At 48.9% G+C, this 25,100-nt stretch overlaps 1 protein-coding gene across 2 annotated transcripts in view; it reads left to right on the top strand.

Moving 5' to 3' along the window:
* Nucleotides 1-24,998, top strand: part of CA12 (carbonic anhydrase 12) — a 59,823-nt gene extending 34,825 nt beyond the window's left edge. Inside the window, exons 3-11 of one of the 2 annotated variants that reach the window (XM_015142352.3) lie at nt 1,087-1,266; nt 2,177-2,319; nt 6,280-6,375; nt 7,563-7,626; nt 7,901-8,058; nt 9,397-9,523; nt 20,435-20,467; nt 21,340-21,424; nt 22,215-24,998. In XM_015142352.3, the coding sequence (XP_014997838.1) occupies nt 1,087-1,266; nt 2,177-2,319; nt 6,280-6,375; nt 7,563-7,626; nt 7,901-8,058; nt 9,397-9,523; nt 20,435-20,467; nt 21,340-21,424; nt 22,215-22,287 (959 nt within the window). In that variant the 3' untranslated portion in view covers nt 22,288-24,998. 2 annotated transcript variants of the gene reach the window in all.
* Nucleotides 24,999-25,100: the final 102 nt, after the last annotated feature.

The raw sequence follows: 25,100 nt of genomic DNA, 5'->3' as shown, positions 1-25,100 counted from the left end.
CCACAGGACACCCTGGGTCTACCCTAACAAGCCATGACTTGCCAATTATTTGCTTTTCTGGAGAAACCTTGGCCAGAAAGTCTGTTTAATTACCATGGAGATAATCTTTTAAACATAGATTTACATTCTTTAAAGACTTTTTCCCTGTGGGAGTAGGAAAGTTCATCTGCACGTAGCATGTTTATTTTCATTTCCAGTGGAGGAACTGTTTTCTAGTAGTTAGCAAGAAACTTGAGCCCTGGAGGAATTTCTTTTTTTAAAGTCTGTTCCTCTTCGCTGATAGTGCGTCAATTATATTGTAATAATTAGTTTACAGTGTGGTCATATTTTTTTCCAGCTTAAACTCCGTACTTCACTCTGCGATTCCAGTCCTATAATTATTTAACATTTGTCAAGCATCCCTATCAGATTGGGTTCTATAGTTACCCTAAATGTGGGTATCAAGAGTCAATGTCCTCAGGGGTTTCTCATCAGGAAGGTCACACTTGCAAAGCCAGCAGCCACAAAGACCTATTTAGGTTGGTGCAAAAGCAATTGCGGTTTTTGCATGAAAGTAATGGCAAAAACCGCAATTATTTTTGCACCAACTTAATACTTGGCGCTGTGGTCAGTGAGACACTAATTTTTCCCGGGGTGGCCCTGCAGGTTTGCTAAATTCTTCCCCGTTAGAACGCCAGCTTGGATGAGTAGGGATTCTATTGTATTCAACCTGGCAGGCCCAAGACCCAGAGCAATTCCTGGCTCATAATAGGTGCTGACTAAGCAGATGATGAATTACTGAAAGTCAACAGGTCTTGACCTGTGTGTCCGATAGGAACAATGGACAAAATAAAGCAGAGTTCGGTGGGCTCTTGGCTCTGGCCTGGGCAGCCCTAGTCCCTCTTTCCCCACATCACTTAAGAGCAGGTGGTCCTGAGTGGTTGCTGGACCTGATTCTGGAGGCCGAGACTCTGGGCCTTGAAGATTTACCTCTGGGGATTCAGAAAAGAGGAGAAAAGGAGTAATTGTATTGAACAGAGAATTAGAAGATAAGGAAAATCCCTTTGTGAGAAACTCTAAATCTTGAGCATGGATCTCTGTGTCCAGGTCCTGATGGGGAGAACAGCTGGTCCAAGAAGTACCCGTCCTGTGGGGGCCTGCTGCAGTCCCCCATAGACCTGCACAGTGACATCCTCCAGTATGACGCCAGCCTCATGCCCCTCGAGTTCCAAGGCTACAATCTGTCTGCCAACGAGCAGTTTCTCCTGACCAACAATGGCCATTCAGGTGAGGGAGAGGCCTTGGAGACCTGAGGAGTATGTCTGGGTCTCCCTGGCTGTCAGGCCTGTCCTTTTCCATCTGGCAGGGAAGGGTTCTGCAGAAGCATCCAGGAGGAGGGATGGGGCCGGGGCGCCTTTGAGAGATTCCAGGAGCACTCTCTCCAGGGGATGTTGGAGGCCCTGGGCTCTGATGGTCCTGCCAGGGCTGCACTTCCCAGAAGAAGCACATCTCTCAGGATAGGGCAGGAGACAGACCTGAGCCCCGTGGTTCATTGGCTGTGCAGCTGGAGTGAATTCTGGACCATCATAAATGACTCAAGGAACCACACAGTTTAGGAGGGGCACCCAGGCCTTAGAGTCAGACCAACCTGGATTTGAACCCTGGCTTGACTGCTTATGAGCCATGAGCCTCTAGGTGAGAATTTTAGCCTCCTTGAACTTCCATCTGGAAATGGACATATTAATGGGTACCATGAAGACTGCAGATTATGTATGTTGGGGTCTGACACGCGGAGTGAAGTAAATGCTTCATAAATAGCAGTTATCATTGTTGTTATATAATTCTAAAGCTCGGAAGGTACTTCACTAAAGGTTCCAGGTGTCTGATCCATCAATATGTAAATAAACACCCATCCGTTGATCTAGTGTTAGTGTTTCTGGCATCATTTTCCAGGGGGAACCAAGAAGGTGCGGGTGCCACTGGAGTTGCTTTGGGGAAAAGGGGACATTCTCAGGGAAAGAGCCCAGGTGTCTGACCTTTAGGCTGCATCTCTGCTCTGCACCTCACTCCATCCACCTGCCTCTCTCTGGGCTCCAGGGGCTGGCAGCGGGGGTGGAGGGAGTGTTGCCTACCTGACTGCTCTCTGGCAGTGCACAGCTGGCCGGGGCTCTGAAGGCTGCTCCTCCACTCCCCGCAGTGAAGCTGAACCTGCCCTCGGACATGCACATCCAGGGCCTCCAGTCTCGCTACAGTGCCACACAGCTGCACCTGCACTGGGGGAACCCGAATGACCCGCACGGCTCTGAGCACACTGTCAGCGGACAGCACTTCGCCGCTGAGGTAAGTAGAGCTGCCAGTCTGGCAGAGGCTGCTCTGCAGTGGGTGGTGTGGCACCCTCTCGACCTGGCTGCTGTGCAGATAACACCAGAGCCTGGGACAGGCTGCCTTCAGGCTATCTGCCCCATCTTTGGCCCTGGCACAGGGGGTGCAGCCACGCCAGCCTGCAGCTCATCTGCACTGTCCTGGTCCCTTTCTTCTCCTGAACCTGCTGAGTTTGTCCCTGTGTGTTTTACTGAGTGATGCTGCTGGGGAGGCAGTATTCCCAGGGTGGCCCAGCGGGACACACATGCCCTTCTTTTAGACATTGCCTTCCTATCTGTGCAGATGAAAATCTCCTGCTGACTCACACTGGGCTCATTGCTCCCCCAAACTTCTCAGCCTTTCTTCATATGTCATGCTGTTCGCATCTTTTTGATGCTATCTTTCCGTTCTCTCGGCACGGGTTGCGTTTAGAACATGGGGACATGGGTCTAGGGCCACTCTTCTACCTGGCCACAAGTCTAGGGGTGCCTGACAGTCTAATGTGTTGGGCATGATGGCAAGCAGACTCACTAGGGACAAGATGCCACCCAGCACAGCATCGTGTCATGTCGCCTTGAGGTGCTACCCCAAAATGCCAAAAGAAAATTAGCAGAAGGGCAGAGCGTTTGCCCTGTGCAATTGCAGGATGGGGTGGGGCAAGGAGGGGGTTGAGATGCTGACTTTGGAACTCCAATAGCCCTGAACTGGGGGTGTGGCTCTGAATATTTACAGGGAAATACAAGGAGATAAATGCTGCTGACTGATCAGCCAGGGGAGTCCATGGCCAATAGCGACTATTCCCCTCCGTTCATAACTGCTGAACTGCTTAATGTGTCAGGCTAATCATAGGTCTACTTGCAAGCATGGAAGGGATTGGATCTGGCTCAAAAGGATGGCACCACTGGAGGTTCACATATTTCAGAGCAGGCCCTTCCCTGAAGCTCAAGAACTGAAATTTCCTCCAGGCTAATTGCAGTGTTGAGACTTCTGCTTCCCCCATGGGGAATAAAGAAGGTGTAAACCAAAAAGTGTCTGAGACTCAATCCATTTAGAAGTTTATTTTGCCAAGGTTAAGGACGCATGCCTGGGAAACAGGGGCACAAGTCTGTGCCTTTCGCCAAAGATGATCTTGAGGGCTTCAATATTTAAAGGGGAAAGGGCAGATACTGGGGAAAGAGGGAGAAATGTTTAAAAGGTGTGGGGAGGTAAAAGGCAAGAGGTCGCAGTCTTCTGAGTTTTTGATCGGCCATTCACATGTGAGACGGGGTAGAGGAATAGTCACTTGTGCGTTCATGTAGCTCAGCGAATCTGCATTCTTACAAGATGAAATAGACATGGGCAGAGGAAGCAATTAGATATGCATTTGTCTCAGGTGAGCAGAGGGATGACTTTGAGTTCTGTCCTTTGTCCTGAACCCGTGAAGATAAGTTACCCATTGACACTGTCAGGGTGAAATTCAACAGAACTGCTTTCGGGTAAAGACCTTGTGGCCCACAGTGAATTTCCTAGTGGGCAAAATGTGAGATGTGTAGCTTTTTTTTATCTTTGTAGCCATCTTATTTAGGAATAGAATGAGAGGCAGGTTTGCCTGATGCAGCTCCCAGCTTGACTTTTCCCTTTGGCTTAGTGATTTGGGGGTCTCGAGATTTATTTTCCTTTCACAAAGGAGGTTAGGGTGTAGATTGGCAGGGTTTATGTATTTAAAAATATTTCCTTTTTTTTTTTTTTTTTTGAGATGGAGTCTCGCTCTGTGGCCCAGGCTGGAGTGCAGTGGCGCGATCTCGGCTCACTGCAAGCTCCACCTCCTTGGTTGATGTCATTCTCCTGCCTCAGCCTCCCGAGTAGCTGGGAGTACAGGTGCCTGCCACCACGCCCACCTAATTTTTTGTATTTTTTAGTAGAGACGGGGTTTCACTGTGTTCGCCAGAATGGTCTCGATCTTCTGACCTCGTGATTCACCCGCCTCGGCCTCCCAGAGTGCTGAGATTACAGGCGTGAGGCACTGCTCGCAGCCTAAAAATGTTTCTACTTCTTGTATTTTCTGCTCTTAAGTCACATCATCAGACCAAGGGTCTGGTTAAGATGAACCATAAATGCCAATACTAGAGAAAAGACATCAAGGTGTCCCTCAGGTGGGTCCTCTAAGGAAGGACCTTGAAAGTGTAGTGGTTCTTTTGGATGGAGTCCATAGAAGAAGATTCTGGCAGGGCACGGTGGCTCACGCCTATAATCCCAGCACTTTTGGAGGCTAAGGCGGGTGAATCACCTGAGATTGGGAGTTCGAGACCAGCCTGACCAACATGGTGAAACCCTATCTCTACTAAAAATGCAAAATTAGCCAGGCTTGGTGGCACATGCCTGTAATCCTAGCTACTCGGGAGGCTGAGTCAGGAGAATCGCTTGAACCTGGGAGGCGGAGGTTGCGGTGAGTTGAGATCATGCCATTGCACTCCAGCCTGGGCAACAAGAGCGAAACTCCAACTCAAAAAAAAAAAAAAAAAAAAAAAAAGAAAGAGATTCTTTCTATCTTAATCTCCTCAACAGGGAGCTCCTTTATGCTTGGATTAGTCTTCACTTCCTCTGAACACAGTAAGAAAAGTACAGACAAACCACAAGCTGAAAGGTCAGCTGTAAAAGGAAATAGGGACTTAGGACCTCAGAGGTTTTAATCATATAGAATTCAGCTCTGTTTTTCAAAGTGATGCCAGGCTGAGATGGTGTGGGCAGTGTGGCAGACTAAGTCCTTTGAGGGGAAGATGGTGAAGCAGGAGCTCTTAAGAAATCCTTAATAGAGGACCACTTAAAAGAAGAAATAATTTGATATATAATTTTTTTAAATTAGAAGGAGCCACTTAAAGTTCAAAATGGGGGAATTAAGCTGTATTCAATAATATATGTTGAATTATATTTATAAACACATGAGATGGAAAAGGATGAATGAAAAGAGAAAAGAAACAGAGATAAAATCTCCATATGTCATAGTCTCAAGGACAAAAAAACAACAAAAATGCGTGGGTTGTATAAACCAAAAATAAATTCTAAGCCCCCCACCCCACCTCCCTGCCATCTGAATGGACCCCTCCTCTTGGCCAACGGCATTCCAAAGTTAACATGAAAACTAGTTCAGGCCATGCTGGGAAGAGGGAGTTGGACATGACCCATTATACCCTCCTCCCTTTTAATTCAGGAAAAGCCCACCTTCATTAACATCAACACAGACCTTAGGTCTGATCAGAAATATTTACAGTCTATTCTCTCTGAAGCCTGCTACGTGGAGGCTTCATCTGCATGATAAAATCTTGTTCTCTACAACCCCTTACTGGAACCCAGACATTCCTTTCTATTGATAACTCTCAGCTGATTGCCAGTCAGAAAGAAGTTAAATCTACCTGTGTCCCGGAAGCCGCCATTTTGAGTTGTCCTGCCCTTCTAGATCAAACCAGTGTATTTTTTTTTTTTTTTTTTGAGACGGAGTCTCGCTCTGTCGCCCAGGCTGGAGGGCAGTGGCATGATCTCGGCTCACTGCAAGCTCTGCCTCCTAGGTTCACGCCATTCTCCTGCCTCAGCCTCCCAAGTGGGGTTTCACCATGTTAGCCAGGATGGTCTCGATTTCCTGACCTCGTGATCCACCCGTCTCGGCATCCCAAAGTGCTGGGATTACAGGCGTGAGCCACCGCGCCCGGCAAACCAGTGTATCTTGCACGTATTGATTGATGTATTATGTCTCTAAAATGTATCAAAACAAGCCGTGCCCTGACCACCTTGGGCACATGTCCTTATCCTTGGCAAAATAAGGGGAGGGTCTGAGATACCTAACCTAGTCTGGGGGGCTGTGGGGGCTGGGGTTCTGTCCTCACAGCTGGATTCAAGTCTTCTGCAGAAGCGACAGGCTCCCATGAGTCACTTATCCCCTAATGGGTGGCTTCTCCCCTACTGCAGCTGCACATTGTCCATTATAACTCAGACCTTTATCCTGACGCCAGCACTGCTAGCAACAAGTCAGAAGGCCTCGCTGTCCTAGCTGTTCTCATTGAGGTAAGAGCTATTTAAAAAGTTCTCAGGTGAAATTTGAAGCAGGGATGAGACTGGGATTCCGCCTTTTGTTCCATGCATACCTGTTGACAATCAGCTGTTCCTGTATCGGCTCTGTGTCAACTCCAGAGCAGGGGGTATCCTCCTGTAGTGCACCTTTTCTCTTGGCCTGGAGGCAGCACCTTCTGTGCCTGGGCAGCAGAAATGGGGAATGTTCTTTGGTCCATTGGAAACACGGGCCCCAACGTCTAGCTCTGTTGCATAAGGCATGGAATTGCCCGGTTGGGGAGCACCGGTGCTGGAAAAGGGTCATGATACTCCATCTGACCCATCAGATGCCTGAACTCTTGATACAACTCCTGCTATCCAAGCTCCATCCTCTAGATCAGCAGTCCCCAATCTTTTTGGCACCAGGGACCAGTTTCATAGAAGACATTTTTTCCACGGACCAGGGAGCAGGGAGGGAGATGGTTTTGGGATGAAACTGTTCCACCTCAGATCATCAAGCATTAGTTAGATTCCACAAGGAACACACAGCCTAGATCCCTTGCGTGCGCAGTTCACAGTAGAGTTTGTGCTCCTATGAGAATGGGAGGCCTCTGCTGATTTGACAGGGGGCGGAGCTCAGGCTATAATGCTTGCTTGCCCACTGCTCACCTCCTGCTGTGCGGCCCGGTTCCTAACAGGCCGCAGACTGGTACCGGTCCACAGCCTGGCGGTTGGGGACCCCTGCTCTATATGGACCCTGGAATGAATTGTTTATCCCAAGAAACAGGAATGTCTTCTGATTGACTTGCATGTTTTATGTCCGAATGAGGCAGCATGTACCTCATTTCCCAACATGCTCATTGGTCTGACGTGGCTTTTGTGAACTCAGAGCTCCTTAAGTTCTGGGTGACATGGATGTTAGTCACAGACTTCAGGCTCACCTCTGGATCATCAAGAGCACATACTGTACCCCATATCCCAGGACATTCAAGCCCAATGCCTTAAGCTGAAAACAGGACATCCTGAGATGCAAGAAGGCAGGACCATTACACTAACTCCCAAGAGCCTAGTGATCCATCCTAATTGTCCAGTAAAGTGGATCCTTCAGGCAGTGGTGGCAACATACCCACAGCCTTGCCCATCAATCCCGGCTCAGCCTGTCCTGTTCTGTCCCAGTGTAACCTGCCCTGTCTCTGTTCCAGATGGGCCCCTTCAATCCGTCCTACGACAAGATCTTCAGTCACCTTCAACATGTAAAGTACAAAGGTGAGGGGTCCTTGCGTGTATATTCACTCTCTGCTGGAGAAGGAGGTAGTCAGCCCTGGGTGACTTTAAGAAAAACAAATGCAAGGGGCAGGAGTTGTCTGTGTTCACCAGGTTAAGAGGAGCAAGTTGTTGAACGATGTTGCAACCAGGTCCTGGGGTTAGATGACCCTGAAAGGGGCTAGTTCATGTTTCTAGGCTCAGTCACCCTGTTCAGCTGCACTTGTGCCCTAGGGAGGGAGACTGACAGCATCACCTCTGCAACGTGTCTCTCTAGGTCAGGAAGCATTCATTCCGGGATTCAACATTGAAGAGCTGCTTCCGGAGAGGACGGCTGAATATTACCGCTACCGGGGGTCCCTGACCACGCCCCCTTGCAACCCTACTGTGCTCTGGACAGTTTTCCGAAACCCCGTGCAGATTTCCCAGGAGCAGGTAACTGTCGTGCCAAACTCAGCCAGAGTCCACACGGCACCTCAGTCCCCATCATCCCCCATATCATAATCAACGACTTGATTTAGTTTCATTGGCAGCTCTTCAAAACCTCTCCAAATATCACAGTTGTCTGAAAGCACTGCCGAAATTCCAGGCTGAGATTCAAAAGAAATCAGGCTAGGCAAATGAATACATGTCTCCTAGTTCTTTTTAAAAAAAGAGCTATAAAGCTGCATTTGCTAATATGTCCTCAGTGGCTGAGGTGGCATTCTCTTCCCAGGCAGGAGAGAGTCTGGTTCCTTTACAGGGTAGAATAAAGACAGGATCAGATGAAATCATTTAACAAATGGGATTGCAGCAATGACTAAGTGAGGGTCCCTGCCCCCCAAGAAGCTCAAGGTCTAATGCAAACTGGGGAACAAAATCCTTAGCCATCGTCGCTAAAGCTTCTTATTTGATAGGAGATGGGAGAGAAGAGTAGAAGTTTGTGGGATGACCTGCGGGTTAGTGACAAAGCTGAGCCCCAAAGTTAGGTCATCTGAGTTCCATGTCACTGCTCGTACCTGTACTCCACAACCTAAATTCATGAGAAGAAAAATGGCTCCCCAGGAGACGGGGCTGGGGCCAGCACTGCATCCTGGCTCACAGCCCCACCCCAGCTTCATGCGGCCAAGGCAGCCTCACAGCTGCTTCTTTCCTTTACAATCAGCTTCTGCTCTGACTCACCTGGTAAATGGCAGCAGGTGGGTGGACAGGAATGGGGACGTGATGAACCAAGAGATGGATGAAACATGTGGGGAAGCAGCAACATCCTACCCCAGAAACTGCCTTGGGAACGGGTTATGTAATCTATGCAGGTGCATGAAAATGCCATGGAACCTGTAGTCAGATGACCTCTGAAACGCTTACCTCCTTCCTTTATTCCTTCTGATGTGACCATCAGAACAAGCCCTGCGACCCTCTGGTTGAGAGCTGGGCTCTAATTTAAGTTCATGAGAGGAACGCAGTCTCCGTGGGAGGCTAAGGAGCACTCCATCACCCCGGGTTTCCCTCCATGCAGGGCAGATTCCGGGTATAACTGGGAACTAACAGCACTGCCCTTCCCTGGAGTCTCGGGTGCTGGGAAGGCAAACCCAGCGCTGCGCAGCTCCCAGTCACCCACTGTGGAGGGAAGCAGTTGTCCGGCTTTCCCGCTGCTTTCTAATATCTCCCACCCAGCCCCACAGAAGCTGGTTCCCGAGGCTTCTTCCAGGTGCAAGAGGTGAGAGCTAGCCTCTTCCTAGGGGGTCAGGCGAGGAGGTCATTCTGCCTGCGGGCTATTTCTGCTCTTGCCCTCAGCTGCTGGCTTTGGAGACAGCCCTGTACTGCACACACATGGACGACCCTTCCCCCAGAGAAATGATCAACAATTTCCGGCAGGTCCAGAAGTTCGATGAGAGGCTGGTATACACCTCCTTCTCCCAAGGTGAGGAGAGGTAGTGCTGGGGGAGGGGGTGTGGGAGTGTGGTGCCAAGACATTGGACTCTTCTGTGTGAATTCAGCTGTGGCACTGATGCCCTCAAGAAGTTGGCTGAGAGCTCCTGGCTGCCACGGGAGCCAGGTGCCTTGTGAGACTAGGTGCGGGGCTCACTGGGGTCCCCCTTCACTGAGTCTTTGCAGAGAAGCAAAAAGCCGTGGCCCCCAGGCAGATGGACCAGAGCCCTCTTTAAGCCTGGGAGTCTTGCACAGATGGGGAAGAGAGAATTCCTTGGGGACTTCTCTGTTCGAGACAATGATCCCTTCTCCTAAGACACAGGATAGGACCCTTTCCATGAGATCAGACTTCTAACTTCCCTCCCTAGGCTTTCTTGGCATCAAAGCCTGCAGCCAGCCTATCTTAGGCCTGGCTGGGTGATTCGCACACCACCACCGAATGAGCAGGAATGTTCCTATGTTAGAGGTAAAACAGTGGGTGTAACCCACATCCATGACTAATGTAGCAGGGCCCGTTAGACAAGGAAGCACCCTTGTGCACTGCATTTTTGTCTGACCTCCTTGGAGCTTGCATAAGCACAAGCACATAAGTTCCCAATTGAACAAAGCTATAGCTTGGTTTCTTCCTAATGCTACTAGGGCTCAGGTCTCCCTTTTACAGCTGTAACCAATAACTCCCCAGTAGGACGTTAACCTTTTTCCTTGCTCACTGCCTACATCAACACTGCTGGAAACTGGGCGTCAGGGGAAAGGGGTGAGGGAGCACTCTCTTCAGATCTCTGAGTTCACTTTCAGGCTCACTTTCTTACTGTAGATTCTCAACTGGTTCCCAACTTGGGAATCTTCATGGCTGGTCTGTGCAGTTCCATTTCATCCCCAGCATCACGTGTGGCCCAAGCAGGGCCAGGTGTTCATATTTAAAGATAACCCGTTCACACCTGCAATCCCAGCGCTTTAGGAGGCCCAGGCAAGCGGATCACCTGAGGTCAGGAGTTCAAGTCCAGCCTGACCAACATGGTGAAACCCCGTCTCTACTAAAAATACAAAAATTAGCTGGGCGTGGTGGCGGGTGCCTGTAATCCCAGCTACTCGGGAGGCTGAGGCAGGAGAATCGCTTGAACCCAGGAGGCGGAGGTTGCAGTAAGCCGAGATCACACCACTGCATTACAGCCTGGGCAACAGAGTGAGACTCCGTCCCAAAAAAAAAAAAAAGATAACCCGTTAACACACTTGTTAGAATCTGCTCTCTTCGTCTCACTGGTGCACTTTTTTTGGGGTTCCTTTCTTATTATATGAGGTTATAACTATCACCTCCTAAACTTAGTTGAACATATGGAGACTGTATTTGGAAGCCCTTTCCAGGAAGCTTGAGAAACTGACCCATCCTTACGGTCAGGATTATGTCATTCTCTGTTTTTTCATGAAGAACTGCCCAAGAATCTGTCTTTTGTGTTTCCTCCTCTCCAGGTACCACTAGTTAAGATCATTTCCCTCTTACCTCAGTTTCTCGGTTGGAAAACAGAATCTGTGAACAATGGCCTTCCTGAAAATTCAGAATCCATGTCATGATAACTAACAGTTTCCTTTCTATGAAATGAACTGAGTGCATGGAATTATCCCTGTGTATCTGTTCTGGATACAACGCTATCTTTTCTCATTCTTCTGAGTGGAGAATGTAGTATCCAAGGGTGAAATGGAACTACTTCAACTCTTAAAACCAAAAACATAAAAACTCTGCCAGGAGATTAGGAACTTTGCCCACATAGATCAGGTAGAATTTTGCTTGTGATCCCAGGACCCCATTGCTGGTTCTGTTCTCTGAGCTCAGCTATGCACACCCAGGGAAGGGGGAGCGCAAACTCTCCTTATAGTCAGGAGGCCTAGGTTCAAGGTCTGGCTTTGTTTCCTCCTGGCTGCATGCTGTGGACAAATCACGTCCCTTCTTTGGCCTTGGTTTCCTCAGCCATAAATTGCCAGGTAATCCCAGCGACTCAGGAGGCTGAGGCAGGAGACTCGCTTGAAACCGGGAGGCGGAGGTTGCAGTGAGCCAAGATCATGCCACTGTACTCCAGCCTGGGTGACAGAGTGAGACTCCATCTCAAAAAAAAAAAAAAAAAAAAAAAAAAAGCAAGCCAGGTTGGATTAGGTGATCTAATGTCCTTTCGGTGCTAATATGTTGTGATGGTTAAGTGGACACTAACAACTGCCCATCCTGACTTTACATTGCAGGGACAGTGTTTGAGGGCAGTTACAGAGGATCGGAAGAAACTGGGCAGGAACTTGACTCTGACATCCAAAAGTAACCCCCACTTGTAATGATGGACTGTGGCACTGGGGATAATTAGCCATCTTCTTAGACCAGCTTGTGTCTAAGCAGCTGCTGGTAGTGGGACAGTTCGGGCAGGTTTGTAGCCAAGTGCTTCAGTAGATTCTCCCAGTCTGGATGGGGGAGCTTGAGGGGCCTCTAAGAAGAAGTCTGGAGACCAGCTCCCAGCTTAGGACATCAAGATCAAAGCCCAAATGCAGCGTTGCCCCTGCTTTTCCTGCATGGCTTGCCCAGAGCTGGTGCTTCCACAGGCTCAGGCTGGGACCAGCTTTCTCCTCTGAGTGAGACTCTGTGGCAGTCCAAGGAAAACCTGTCCATTTAGAGGCTGATTATAGAAGCTTGGCCAGAATTCTCCCCTCCCTCTCGCTTCCCAAAGGCACAGGCAGCAAGTAGGGCTGCTTTCCAAGGAGAAATGAGGAGGCAGCCCCACAGGGGTGGAGGCCCGAACCTCATCTGCCCAGGGGGCTGCATTCCCGAGGCCCCTCTCACCCAGCTCGGAGCGGGCCTCAGACCGTAACATGATGTTTCAGGTTTATGGTGTGAGACTTTGTCCGTGTGAACCGTGAGCAGTTTGGACTCAAATTGTAGCCTCATCCACTGAGGCATGTTTGTAAATAGGGTCTGGCTTACTCGGGGCTTTCTCTGGAAGATAACAACTATAGAGTCAGAAAATTCTGCCAGGAGAAAACTGACGCTTAAAAACTCTAGGCATCAGGATGGCCGTCTAGGATGGCCGGGTGTGGTGGCTCATGCTTGTAATCCCAGCACTTTGGGAGGCTGAGGCGGGAGGATCGCATTAGCCCAAGAGTTTGCGGCTGCAGTGAGCCACGATCACACCACTGCACTCCAGCTTGGGTGACACAGTGAGACCCTGCCTCTTAAATAATTAAAATGTAAAAATGAAAACAATTCCCTATGAGAGAAATTACATGGACTTTGGGGAAAGATTTGAAGTTTAGCCAGGTTGGGACAATTGGGACTGAATCATTTAACTTAACCCTGCTATTTTCCTTGACTGTGCTTAGAAAAGGGGTACAGGACCTGGTTTCTGTCTTAAGAGGTTTATGGTCCAGTTATACCTTAGCCTGGGGTCAGAGCTTCTCAACCTTGGCACTATTGACAACTTGGGCAGGATAATTCTTACGTGGGGGGTGTGCTGTGTGTTGTAGCATTGGCAGTACCATTGGTCTCTACCCAGTAGATGCCAGCTGCACCTGCCCAGTTGTAACAGCCACAAGTGTTTCCAGACATTGCCAACTCTGTGCAGGGAGGAGGGGCAAGGTTTCCCCTGATGGAAAACCACTGCCTCAGGGTTTCTGTGGCCCAGAACTCATTGTTTTTGCTCATGTCATAGCAGTCTACAGTTTTATATCACATGCCCTGGTCTTCATTCTTTTATGGCATGAGCATTTCAGTGTGATGCTGGTTATCCCTGAAACAGGAAGGCTGAAGTTACTGAGGCAGAACAAACCAACCCAAGAGAGACCTTGTTCCCCATCTTCCTTTAGAATTCAAGTATAGATTCTTTTCACATGATTGGGTAAGACCAAGAGACGTGGCATGAGAGAGAACGGTGCACCCTTAGGAGTGTACAAATCCTTCATCTGGGCACAGATGCCTCTGAAGTAGCAACTTCTTCAGGATCCCCCCTTCATTCTTTTTCTCCCTCCCTTTTGTATGAGTTTTTCTCTTTTGTATGCTATGTTTCTTGTTGTCTTTAGTTAAAACATCCACTCTGTATGGGAAAGTGAAAGTCATGCCAGGCACTTTTTTCCATTCTTAAAAAGTGCCTCTTCCAGTGGCCAGGTGTGGTGGTTCATGCCTGTAATCCCAGCACTTTGGGAGGCCAAGGCAGGTGGATCACCTGAGGTCGGGAGTTCAAGACCAGCCTGGCCAACATGGTGAAACCCCATCTCTACTAAAAAAAAAAAAAAAAAAAAAAAAAAGAAAAGTACAAAAAAAAAATCAGCCAGGCGTGGTAGTGCCTGCCTGTCACATCTACTGTGGAAACTGAGGCAGCAGAATCACTTGAACCTTGAAGGCAGAGCTTGCAGTGAGCCGAGATCGAACCACTGCGCTCCAGCCTGGGTGACACAGCGAGACTCCATCTCAAAAAAAAAAAAAAAAAAAAAAAAAAAAAAGTGCCTCTTCCAAGTAACAGATGGAAGATTTGAGCTGAAGGAGAAAGCAAGACGTGTTGTCCTCAAGGTGGGCCCCTGGGAGGGGACACGTCCTGGGGTCAGTTCGGGTTTCAAGTCGGGTGCTCTTAGCGGAGAAGGGGAAAGATGGCAGAGGCAGGTGGACATCACAGGGCCTCAGGCTTAGGGCTTTGGCCTAGTTCTTGGTTCCTTTGAGTTCACCTCCTCCTAGCCAGTGGCACCAACACTGGGCCCAGATGCTGGGTAATAAAGCAAGAGCCCATCAGACAGAAATGCTAACACCATCTAGCCCTGTGTTCAACGTGTCAGGGCCATGGAAACTTGAGGGACGAAAGGAAGCCAAGAAGTTTCTATAATCACATCATTAGTGGGCTTGCTCTGAGCAACTGCATGTCACCTACCAGAGCCAGCTGAGGCACGCTCAGACGAGGGTGCCAGGTGGTCAACTGCAAGGGCAAATCTATAGTCGTGCAATTAGGATCTGCTTAAGCATAGACCTGGGCAGTTTTATGGAACCTTAAAAGGAGGGAGAAAGAAATCGTACATGGCTAAGATGGCTAATTATCTAATTTTTTGAGGCTAGAATGCATGTGTTGTCATTATTGACCTTGTATTTCTTAAAGTTTCTATTTATAAATAAAAGCTATTAGCTGGAAGAATATCATCGATTCTCCCAAAGGATCCAAATGATTAGCCAGCATCGTTTCCACCTTTGATTGCTGGCCTGGGTCAGGGCAGTCAGGAGCATTGGTCCAAGGTGCTAAGAAGTGAGGTACTAGTCCCTTTAACATACCACATGTTTCCTGAGCACAGCCCGAGTTATGCGCTATGGGGCACAGAAAACCCCATGGTGGGTGTCATCTTGCTGGTAAACACAGCCCGTGGCACAGGGCAGACTATGTTCAGGAAAGACAATGGGGAAAGGGGCCGGGCAGAAGGCTGGACCCACCCTTGGTGACGGGGCCCTAGCTGGTCCTTCCACATCATCTCCCCACAGCCCCATCCCTGCTCTCTTGGCCTCAGCCCCCAAAACTATAGGGCAGATGCTTTCAAGCACACACACTTGATGTCTGAGATGCCCCCTCCCTCCTCCACCTGGAAAATTCTTTCAGGACCCAACTGTAATCATGTCCTCCTGGAAGTCCTCTCCATTCCCCCAAAGGTGACTTAATCTCCCTCAGTGCAGCCAGAACCACTTCTCCATCACTGTGATGTTACTTGACACACCATAGAGTAATTATTACCACACAGCGAAGACAAACAGAAAAATAACAATATGTATATATTATACTCATACTACAAGCTCCTTAAGACCAGGGATGATTGACGTGTTACTCATTTTTATGCCTGGCATGGTGCCTGGCGCTCATTATAAACTTGTTGAAAGAACGTCCCTGACCCATCTCCAGTTCCCTCCCCTCGCCAGTGTCTTCTCTGCAGAATGATTGACACATAAGCCTGGCCAGTTGTCGCCTTTTAGTTTTGTTGTCTTATTTTCCTATGGTCTCCATTTGTTAACAGTGTTAAAAATCAACCCATTTGTTTAAGAAAAATTAAAGATCAGAACTTAGCTGTCAGTTTTGAAGGTCTGGGAGGAAGTTGCTTAGAGATGCTGTTGTACCTTCTCTGGCTCTGGCTTGATAGGGATCAAAGGCCCCCGTCCTGCCACCCATTCCTTCAGCAGGGACAGTGAAGGCAGCTTAGAGTGCCAAGCACCCAGTGCCAGCATTGTAACCTGCCCCTGAGGCTCTGGGATTTAGGCCCTTCAGATCAATGTGCTATCTGCAGGGCCTGCATTCCTGCAATCTACAGGCAAAGCCATGGTTGTATAAAACCAGTTCCCCCATGTATTCCGGTACTATCTTGTTGGCAGATTTCTTTCTTTTTTTTTTTTTTTTTTTTTTTTGAGACGGAGTCTTGCTCTCTCGCCCAGGTTGGAGTGCAGTGGCCGGATCTCAGCTCACTGCAAGCTCCGCCTCCCGGGTTTACGCCATTCTCCTGCCTCAGCCTCCCGAGTAGCTGGGACTACAGGCGTCCGCCACCTTGCCCGGCTAGTTTTTTGTATTTTTTAGTAGAGATGGGGTTTCACCGTGTTAGCCAGGATGGTCTCGATCTCCTGACCTCGTGATCCACCCGTCTCGGCCTCCCAAAGTGCTGGGATTACAGGCTTGAGCCACCGCGCCCGGCCTTGTTGGCAGATTTCTTTGTAGAAATTCTTTTTTGGATTGCATAGCGTTCATAAGGAAAACTCCCCAGTTAAATGTGTCCTCTGAAGATGGCTTCACTCTGTGGTGAGGGCTTCTTGCTTGTCTTAGCAAAGCATCATGTGAAAATAGCACTGGCATTGCAGTTTCTTGACTCTATGATTTTTAAAGTGTAATAATGGGAGTTTTTACCCATCTAAAACAGATTTTGTATATTTAAGCTATTAAACCCCTGAGAAATCTAAACTCTTCTGACCTCTTTTACAAGGCTGGAGACGGCTAAGGATATCACTACATAACATGCCATCTATGTAAACAGTGCGTACTTTAATATTTGAAAAGGATGATTGATTATTACAGTCAAACAGAATTGTAAATAGAGCTAGAAAATACTAGACTGTTGTTCCAGGAACCTCCAGATGTGAAAGTGAGGTGCTTGTTCCTCCTGCTGGACTTTTCTGTGTTTATGCTTGAGGCTTCAGAAGACCTCAAAAGCCCTTAACCAGCATCCCTCGGTCCAGCAAGATGCCAGTGGAAGACGCAGCTCCTGGGCCCGCCAGAACAGGTAGCAAGGCCCTTGTGGCAAGCAGCTCACCAACCTTCTCTGGGTATCTGTACCTTCCTGGGCAAGGCGTGTGACCATCGAGCTTTTCTATATCTGTGTGGTTTCCGCGTGTGTGTCACACTGCCGTCTCTCTGCTCGCCCTGACTCATATCCAAGCACTTTGTGAACAGGCAGCTCTCCCACGTCTTCATAGTGTGCACCTTCTTACCAGTCAGCCTGAGAGCTCCTTCTATCGGGCTGTCACTCGATGCCTCTTGTAGGCCACCGCTGTGACCCAGCGTGTCTCCATTTCTGCTGTCTGTCCCATTGTTCTTCCATGGGAATTGCCTGCCTTCTTTCCTATTCAGAAACAAACCATTTCTTTAACCTGAAAGTGAATTTCTCTAGTTCTGCCCCTCCCTGTACCATCTTTGATGCCTGTTCTCTACAGCATCCTAGAGGCTGGGCTCTCACCCAGCCGAGGCTCTGCTGGGAAACAGGCTTTGGCTTCGCTCTCAGGCTCTGGTTCTCTGGTTGCCCTGACAGTTCTCCCTGTGTCCTGAAAGTCTCGCTCACTTTCTCCCTCCCATCAGATAACAGATGTTTTGGCATCTGCCTCCAATGGGAATCAAGCCCATTTCTGCAAAAAAGCTGAACCTCCATGATGGTTGGTGCTGTCTCCATTGGCGGGGACAGCGTTCCAACGACACCTTCCTGCCCTGGGCTTCCTGAGGTGGTGGAATTATCAGGCGACACCCTTGCCGGCATTCCTCTTCCTTAGCAGCTTATGATGTTGGCTCAGTCAAGCTGCTTCGTTTTTGCTGTATCAAAGTCTTGCCTGAAAAGTGTCTGTCCCAGGCTCTGGGGCTTTCTTTGTCTTCATGCCTGTTTGGTCTCATTTCATTGTTTCCAAGGAGAGTCCATTTAGGCCTTGACAGGTGGTCATCGAGGAGCAAGGATCCCGGGTCAGAGCACTGGGTTAAACTATGCTGTTGCTTACAGGGCCTGCAACAGCAGCCCTGCGTAATAACTGGGGGAAGCCAGACTCGCCCTCCCGAGAAGCCGCCACGCAGGGCATGTGCCCTGAGAAAAGCCCCACCCTTGCTGGGGCCTTGCTGTCCATAACTTTGCTCAGCTCCCCAAGACCAGGCATGAAGGGTACCTCTGCCAGCCACAGACTGGGCTGCTCAGTGGTCTGGGGCCTGTGTGGCTCTCAGAATGTTTGAGGTGACTGTGAAAGAGACGACCTTAGAAACCATCCAGCCTGGATGGCTCAGCCAGGTGGCGAGGCTTCCTAGTAATAGTCTTCAGGTGGTGAGAACTGGTTTGGCACCACAAGCATCTGGAGCTTCAGGAACAAAGAACGAGAGTGTATTTCATCAAAGGGTTGGGAAGAAAAACCACGGCTAGGTTTGTTATGTTTGTTTTTTTAAGATTCCAGGGACCATGGTCTCTGGTTACATTTTACAAAGAAACAACCAGCCATAATGCCAAGTTCCACTGTGCAGAGGCCACAGGCCCTGCAGGAAATAGAGCCTGTGCTGTGCAAACACTGGAAGCTCCCTCCAGGTGGAGACTCATGTCCTGAGCACCCCCCGCAAGCCACAGGCTGGTCCTTGTGTTCAGATTACATGAAGAGGCCCGGGGCAGGGAGTCTGGCCAGTGGAGCCACTCTCTGCCACTTGGGAGGTCATGAGCTCCTGGTGGTGGCCAGCAGAGCAGGGGGAATAGGCCTTCCTGTCCTTGGGGACAGCTCTTCTCCCTGCCTGCTCTGCTAACCCTCTGTGAGGGTGCAGAGCCCGGTGCCACCTGGGGAAGCCAGATCAGGAACCTCCAGGGCCCAGCCTTGGACCAGGGAGGCTCTGCAGGTTCAATGTGAAATTGCAGAAAAAGGCAATAGGAAAAGCATGCGGCTGATGGCTCCTGGGGAATCAGCTAGACTTGGGCCGTAGGACAGGAGAAGGGGCCATAAGCAAAACCTCACGCTGCAGCCTCAGATCTGGTTCCCCAGGGTGTCAAGGGCACCAAGGGAGAGTCCTTGGCCCCCTGTTGGCATCTTACACTTGACCAGGGCTCTCCCAGGGCCTCAGCCATCACTGTGGGCTCTATGGGCACAGGATCTTCTGTGTCAGGCTGGGTGGCCACCATCTGTACAACTGTGGCTCCCAATGTGAGTTAGAACAAATACCCCTTCTTTCTCCAAGACACACACACATGCCAGAAGTTTCCATTGAGATGAGAAAACCACCAGACAGGGTATGTGTAAATCTACACTTTCTTTAGATAGAGGACCTGATTGGGAGAATGGGTAACGGCTGTGGGAACCTTGGAAAAAACAGATTGGGGGTTTCCAGGGGAGACTTCATGACTGGGATCCTCTGCTCACTCAAGACAATGGATTCTTATGTGATTTTCCCCCCAGGAGGTACCTAGTAGGCCGACTGTGAGACTTAGGTAACTGGGCACAGGTTCAGCCCCACTGAGACTTCTCTCTCACCTTATTTATCCCCAACAGTAACTTGCTGGTTGAAGCCATAATTCCCTGGTTCCATGGAGCAGAGAAGTGGGGCTGGTATGGTGAAGGAGTTTGTCCAGGAGGGACAAAGCAAACATAGAACCAAACCATGACCACAAGCTGGATGGGCTGGGGGAGAAGTCTGGTGATGGATCCCTTGCCTAGAAAGAGAGGCAGGTACCAGGGACTTGGACAGGTGCCTGCCCAAGCAGGCTTGGATCCCTACCTTTCTTCACCTTTCCTCTTTGGCCATGTTGTATTAAAAACTGAAGTCTTGGCTGGGTGTGGTGGCTCACACCTGTAATCCCCATAGTTTGGGAGGCGGAGGCAGGTGGATCACTTGAGGTCAGGAGTTCGAGACCAGCCTGGCCAACATGGCAAAACCCCATCTCTACTAAAAATACAAAAATTAGCCAAGCGTGGTGACGCACGCCTGCAATCCCAGCTACTCGGGAGGCGGAGGCATGAGGATTGCTTGAACCCAGGAGGTGGAGGTTGCAGTGAGCCAAGATTGTGCCACCGCACTCCAGCATGTGTGACAGAGCGAGACTCTGTCTCAAAAAAAAAAAAAAAAAAAAAGCCTGAAGTGAAGTCTTGCCCTAGCCAGGAAACTGCTGTGATAAAGGAGCATCAGGGCCGGGCACAGTGGCTCATGCCTGTAATCCCAGCACTTTGGAAGGCTGACGCAGGTGGATAATGAGGTCAGGAGTTCAAGATCAGCCTAGCCAAGATGGTGAAACCCTGTCTTTACTAAAAATCCAAAAATTAGCCGGGTGTGGTGGCGGGTGTGTGTAATCCCAGCTACTCGGGAGACTGAGGCAGAGATTTACTTGAACCTGGGAGGCGGAGGTTGCAGTGAGCTGAGATCGTGCCACTGCACTCCAGCCTGGGCAGCAGAGTGAGACTCCATCTCAAAAAAAAAAAAAAAAAAGCATGGGAAGGAGGGATTGCAGTATGAATTCCCTAGATAGGCAATTTCCTCTACTTCATCAGGTAATCCCTGAGCCAAGGGTGCACACCCCTAGAGATGTGTCTGCCTAAGACCCGTACTGCCAACCAAACAAAAGGTAGAGCAAGCATCTCGCAAGACATTGCTCAAATCCAGTGTGGTTTGACTCTAGAGTAACCTCCAGTCTTTTCCTCTCCCCTTTTAAGTGCAAGCCTATACTGCGGCAGGACTGAGTCTGGGTATGTGGCTGGGCAGCCGGCCATGCATGTTGCAGCTGGGTGATCACTGTGATTCTTGGTGTGATCTGGGTCTGTGATCCAGCCCATCCTCTGCTTCTCTGTACTATTGCTCTGGCTCCTGGCCCTCTCCTTGCTATGGGTCTTACCCTCAAGTCGCTCTCTGATTCAAAGATGAACTGCCAATCAATGTTCCTCTAATGAAAGATCCAATCACTCTGCAGCATGTGTGTATTCAAAGAACCTATCTAAGACTTTCTTTTGGTCGTGGTGGGAGGCTGTTGCTGAAAACATGCCAGAGCCCAGTGTGGAGGTCAGCTGACAGGCCGTATGACCTTGGCAATGGACTACTGGTCGTCTGGGACTGCTTAGGACTGTGCAATGGAACTTGGGGGCAAAACTGATAGAGACAGCCAATGGGCCTTAAATCCAGCAGGCAAAGACAGAGTATTATTTGTGTAGCCCAGGGCTTATCAAAGTGTGGTTCTTGGACCACGTGCATTAGTATCAGCTGCAAGTATTTGGTAAAATGCAGATTCCTGGGCCCTACACCAAACAGATTGAATTTGAATCTCTGGGGGTTGGGCTAAAAAAAAAAAAAAAAACAACCCTACATTTTAAACAAGCTCTTCAGCTGACCCTTGTGCAAATTTGAGAGCCCCTGCTGGAAAACCATTAGAATTTGCAAATGGCCCCCTCAAAATACTCTAGCCAGTCCCACTAAGTCAAAGACCAGAATCTGAGAACAGGGATGGGGAAATTATTCCTTTTTGTGGATGATTATGCAGCTGGGCCGTGATTTCACACCCAGGGGCCATGGGCTAAGATGGAGGGGAAGGAAGGAGTGTAATGTGTGCCCTCTGCCTCTTCACCAGGCATCATCCTCTCGCTGGCCCTGGCTGGCGTTCTTGGCATCTGTATTGTGATGGCAGTGTCCATTTGGCTTTTCAGAAGGAAGAGGTGAGCTGGTTTGGGCCCAAAATGGGAATGGGCAGCCGTGTGTCCATGATGATTAGTCTGCCTGGGAAGGCAGCTTTGTGGCATGAAGAGCCGCAGTCACCTGGACCAAAAGTTACCCTAGGAGTGCTGTCCCCAAAGCACCCGTGCCCTGGCCTCCTTTGCATGAGATACACACGTGACCCTGGTCTTTCAAGGGGTTCAAGGGCCACTGTGCTCAGATTTGGAAGCGTGTGTGCCTTGCTTACTGCTATTGTACAGCCTTGGATGAGTCTCTTGACTTGGGGCTTGTGCCTAGAGCTAAGCAGCAAAGCTGGCTTCTTATCAAGATCTTTACATATACGTTTTCATCTATGAATCCAAAAAGGAAGATGAAGGAAAACCTGATCTCCCACTCACACTAACTCTTCATGCCCTTTGCCCATGTTTTTATTGTCACATTTGGCTTTTCCTAAAACCTAATTTATTTTGGTGGTATGAAAAATAAAAAGGTTTCTGGGAACCCTGTTATGGAATCAGGGTTTGGAGAGCGGGGGTGACAATGAGACCTCTTTCAAAATACAGGTCTAGTATTGTTAGGTGTGGAAGAGAACAGTTGGAAAATGAACACGTCCTGTTTTGGTTAAAGCTTTTATTTGGTGACATTCCCTCCCAAGACCAACAGAATTGGGGAAAGGTCCCAAAGAGAGGAATCCAACTTTTAAAAACGGCCTCATTCCCTACCTGAGTCAGTCTGTTCTCTGGCTTGCTCGCTCTCCTCTCTATCAAGACTTATGTGTTCTTTTTGTTCTAGTATCAAGAAAGGTGATAACAAGGGAGTCATTTACAAGCCAGCCATCAAGGAGGAGACTGAGGCCCACGCTTGAGGTCCCTGGAGCTCCTGGGCACATCCAGGAAGGACCTCACTTTGGACCCTACACACTTCAGCTCACTGGACACTTGCAACACCTCAAGGTGTTCTCTGTAGCTCAAGCAAACATGACAGGCCTCAGGGGATCCTCTGCTGGGTGCCTCCTTGCCTTGGGACCATGGCCACCCCAGCACCATCCAATCTATGGATGGGATACACTCTCAGACCAAGCAGCAGGAACTCTAAGCTACTCGCTGTATCTGTGTGAGATTGTGAAGTGGTCTGAATTCTGGGATCACAAACCAAGCCATGCTGGTGGACCATTAATGGTTGGAAAACGCTTTCATCCAGGGCTTTGCCAGAGCATGCTTTCAAGTGTCCTGGAAATCCTGCTGCTTTTCCAAGCTTTTAGACAAGAATGTGCACTCTCTGCTTAGGTTTTGTTTGGGAAATTCAACTTCTTTCCTCTGGAGACGGGGCATCTCCCTCTGATTTCCTTCTGCTATGACAAAACCTTTAATCTGCACCTTACAACTCGGGGACGAATGGGGACAGGAAGGATCAAGTTGTAGAGAGAAAAAGAAAACAAGAGCTATACATTGTGATATATTAGGGACACTTTCACAGTCCTGTCCTTGGGATCACAGACACTGCACAGACCTTAGGGAAAGGCAGGTTCAAGTTCCACTTCTTGGTGGGGATGAGAAGGGAGAGGCAGCTAGAGGGAGGGAGAAAATGAGAAGACATGGATGATCTTGGAAGAGTCTCACTTTGGAATCAGAATTGGAATCCCATTCTGTTTATCAAGCCACAATGTAAGGACAGAACAATACAATACTAAGTCCAAATCTAACCTCCTGTCAGTGGGGCAGTTATGTTTTACACTCTACAGATTTTACAAATAACAAGGCTATTCCTCGAAAATCTGTTGTTGCTGGGTCCTGGAGGAGACATGAGTTCCGAGATGACCCAATCTGCCTTTGAATCTGGAGGAAATAGGCAGAAACAAAATGACTGTAGAACGTCATCTCTTTTGGCCAAATTTCATTTCAGCCACTTCTGCAGGATCCCTACTGCCAACCTGGAATGGGGACTTATCTACTCCTCTCTCTCTCTCTGTGGATGTCAAATCATGGTTTAGATCAAATATATTTCAAGCTATAAAAGCAGGAGGTTATCTGTGCAGGGGTTGGCATCATCATGGTATTCAGGGGCCAGTAATAATGGAACGCTACTAAGATACTCCATATTCTTCCCCCTGAGTCACACAGACAGTTTCTGACAGGTGCAGCTCCTCCATTTTCCTCCCGCAGGTGATGACTCAGTGCCATAACTGAAAAGTAACTGACCCCTAGTTGACAGCACCTTGCAGTTCCCCGAGAACTTTCTGATTCACAGTCTCATTTTGACAGCACACAATGTCCCCTTGAAGCATAGCTTTTTAAATATCTTTTTCCTTCTACTCCTCCCTCTGACTCTAAGAATTCTCTCTTCTGGAATTGCTTGAACCCAGGAAGCAGAGGTTGCAGTGGGCCAAGATCATGCCACTGCACTCCAGCCTGGGTGACAGAGCAAGACTCTCTCAAAAAAAAGAAAAAAAAATTCTCTCTTCTGTACCATCACAACTTTTCGTAATGATGGCAAGCCTTATGTCTCGGGAGCCTGTTTTGCTAGGCAAAGTTTCAAGTGACCTAATGGAGGCTCAGACGTGTGTGTGCACTCAAGACCTCTAACAGCCTTGAAGCCTGGGGTGGCATCCCGGCCGTGCCATTAGCATGCCTCATGCATCATCAGATGACAAGGACAACCCTCATGATGAAGCAACATGAATTAGGGGGTCTCTTGGCCTTGGTTCAAAATTGTCAATCAGAAACTAACAGAAAGGGCTCCAGAGCAGTGGGACTGTCTGTCAAAAGACTCTGTATATCTTTTGTGGATGAGTTTTGTGAGAGAACAGAGAGACCATTGTACCTGGCATAAGGGCTGTTCATGAAAAGGGAGACTTACTGGGAGGTGCGAGACAGTGGCATTTCTCCTCTCCTCTTCCTGCTCAGCACAGACCTGGCTTGCAGCCCCCAGGCTGAGACTAGACAAAGCCAGGGAGGCAGAAAGATGCTCCAAGAACCAACACTGTCAATGTCTGCAAATCCTCACAGGATTCCTGCGGGTCCAGCTTTGGAACTGGGAAACCTTTCTTCAGATCCGCACTCATTCCACTGACGCCAGCTGCCCCTGAAGGATGCTCAGCGGCCGCCCACATGCTCCTAACTCTGCTGCATGGCAGATGCCTAGGTGGAAATAGCAAAAACAAGGCACAGGCTGGGGCCAGGGCCATGGGGGAAGGCCCTAGATTCTCACTCATGTGGGATCTTGAATCTCTTTCTTTGTTCTGTTTCTGTAGTATCATCTGGTAAAAGTTAAAACAAAAACCAAAAACTCTGTATCTGTTTCTAGCGTGTGCTGCATTGAGTCTATTAATCACATTTCAAGTTCACCCTACATTCCTCTCCTCTTCACTAGCCTCTCTGAAGGCGTCCTGGCCAGCCCTTGAGAAGCACTGGGGTCTCAAGTTCCCGTGCCTCAGCCCATAGGCACAATCCTCAGTTCCTGTGCCTCAGCCCGTAGGCCACTGTGATAATGGTCTAGCACTTCTGTATTTATTGTAAGAATGATTATAATGAAGATACACACTATAAATACAAGAAATTATAAATGTTTTTCACATCAGACTGTTCTGTTTTCTTGGAGGTGAGGTTAAAGCATTACTATTTGCAAAGCACTCTGTAGCTCCCCGTTATGGGGATAGGTAACTAATCAGAATAATAATGT

The sequence above is a fragment of the Macaca mulatta genome, chromosome 7 (genome assembly GCF_049350105.2).
Source record: "Macaca mulatta isolate MMU2019108-1 chromosome 7, T2T-MMU8v2.0, whole genome shotgun sequence".
NCBI classification, from domain to species: domain Eukaryota; kingdom Metazoa; phylum Chordata; class Mammalia; order Primates; family Cercopithecidae; genus Macaca; species Macaca mulatta.
This window is presented reverse-complemented; position numbering and strand designations above follow the sequence as displayed.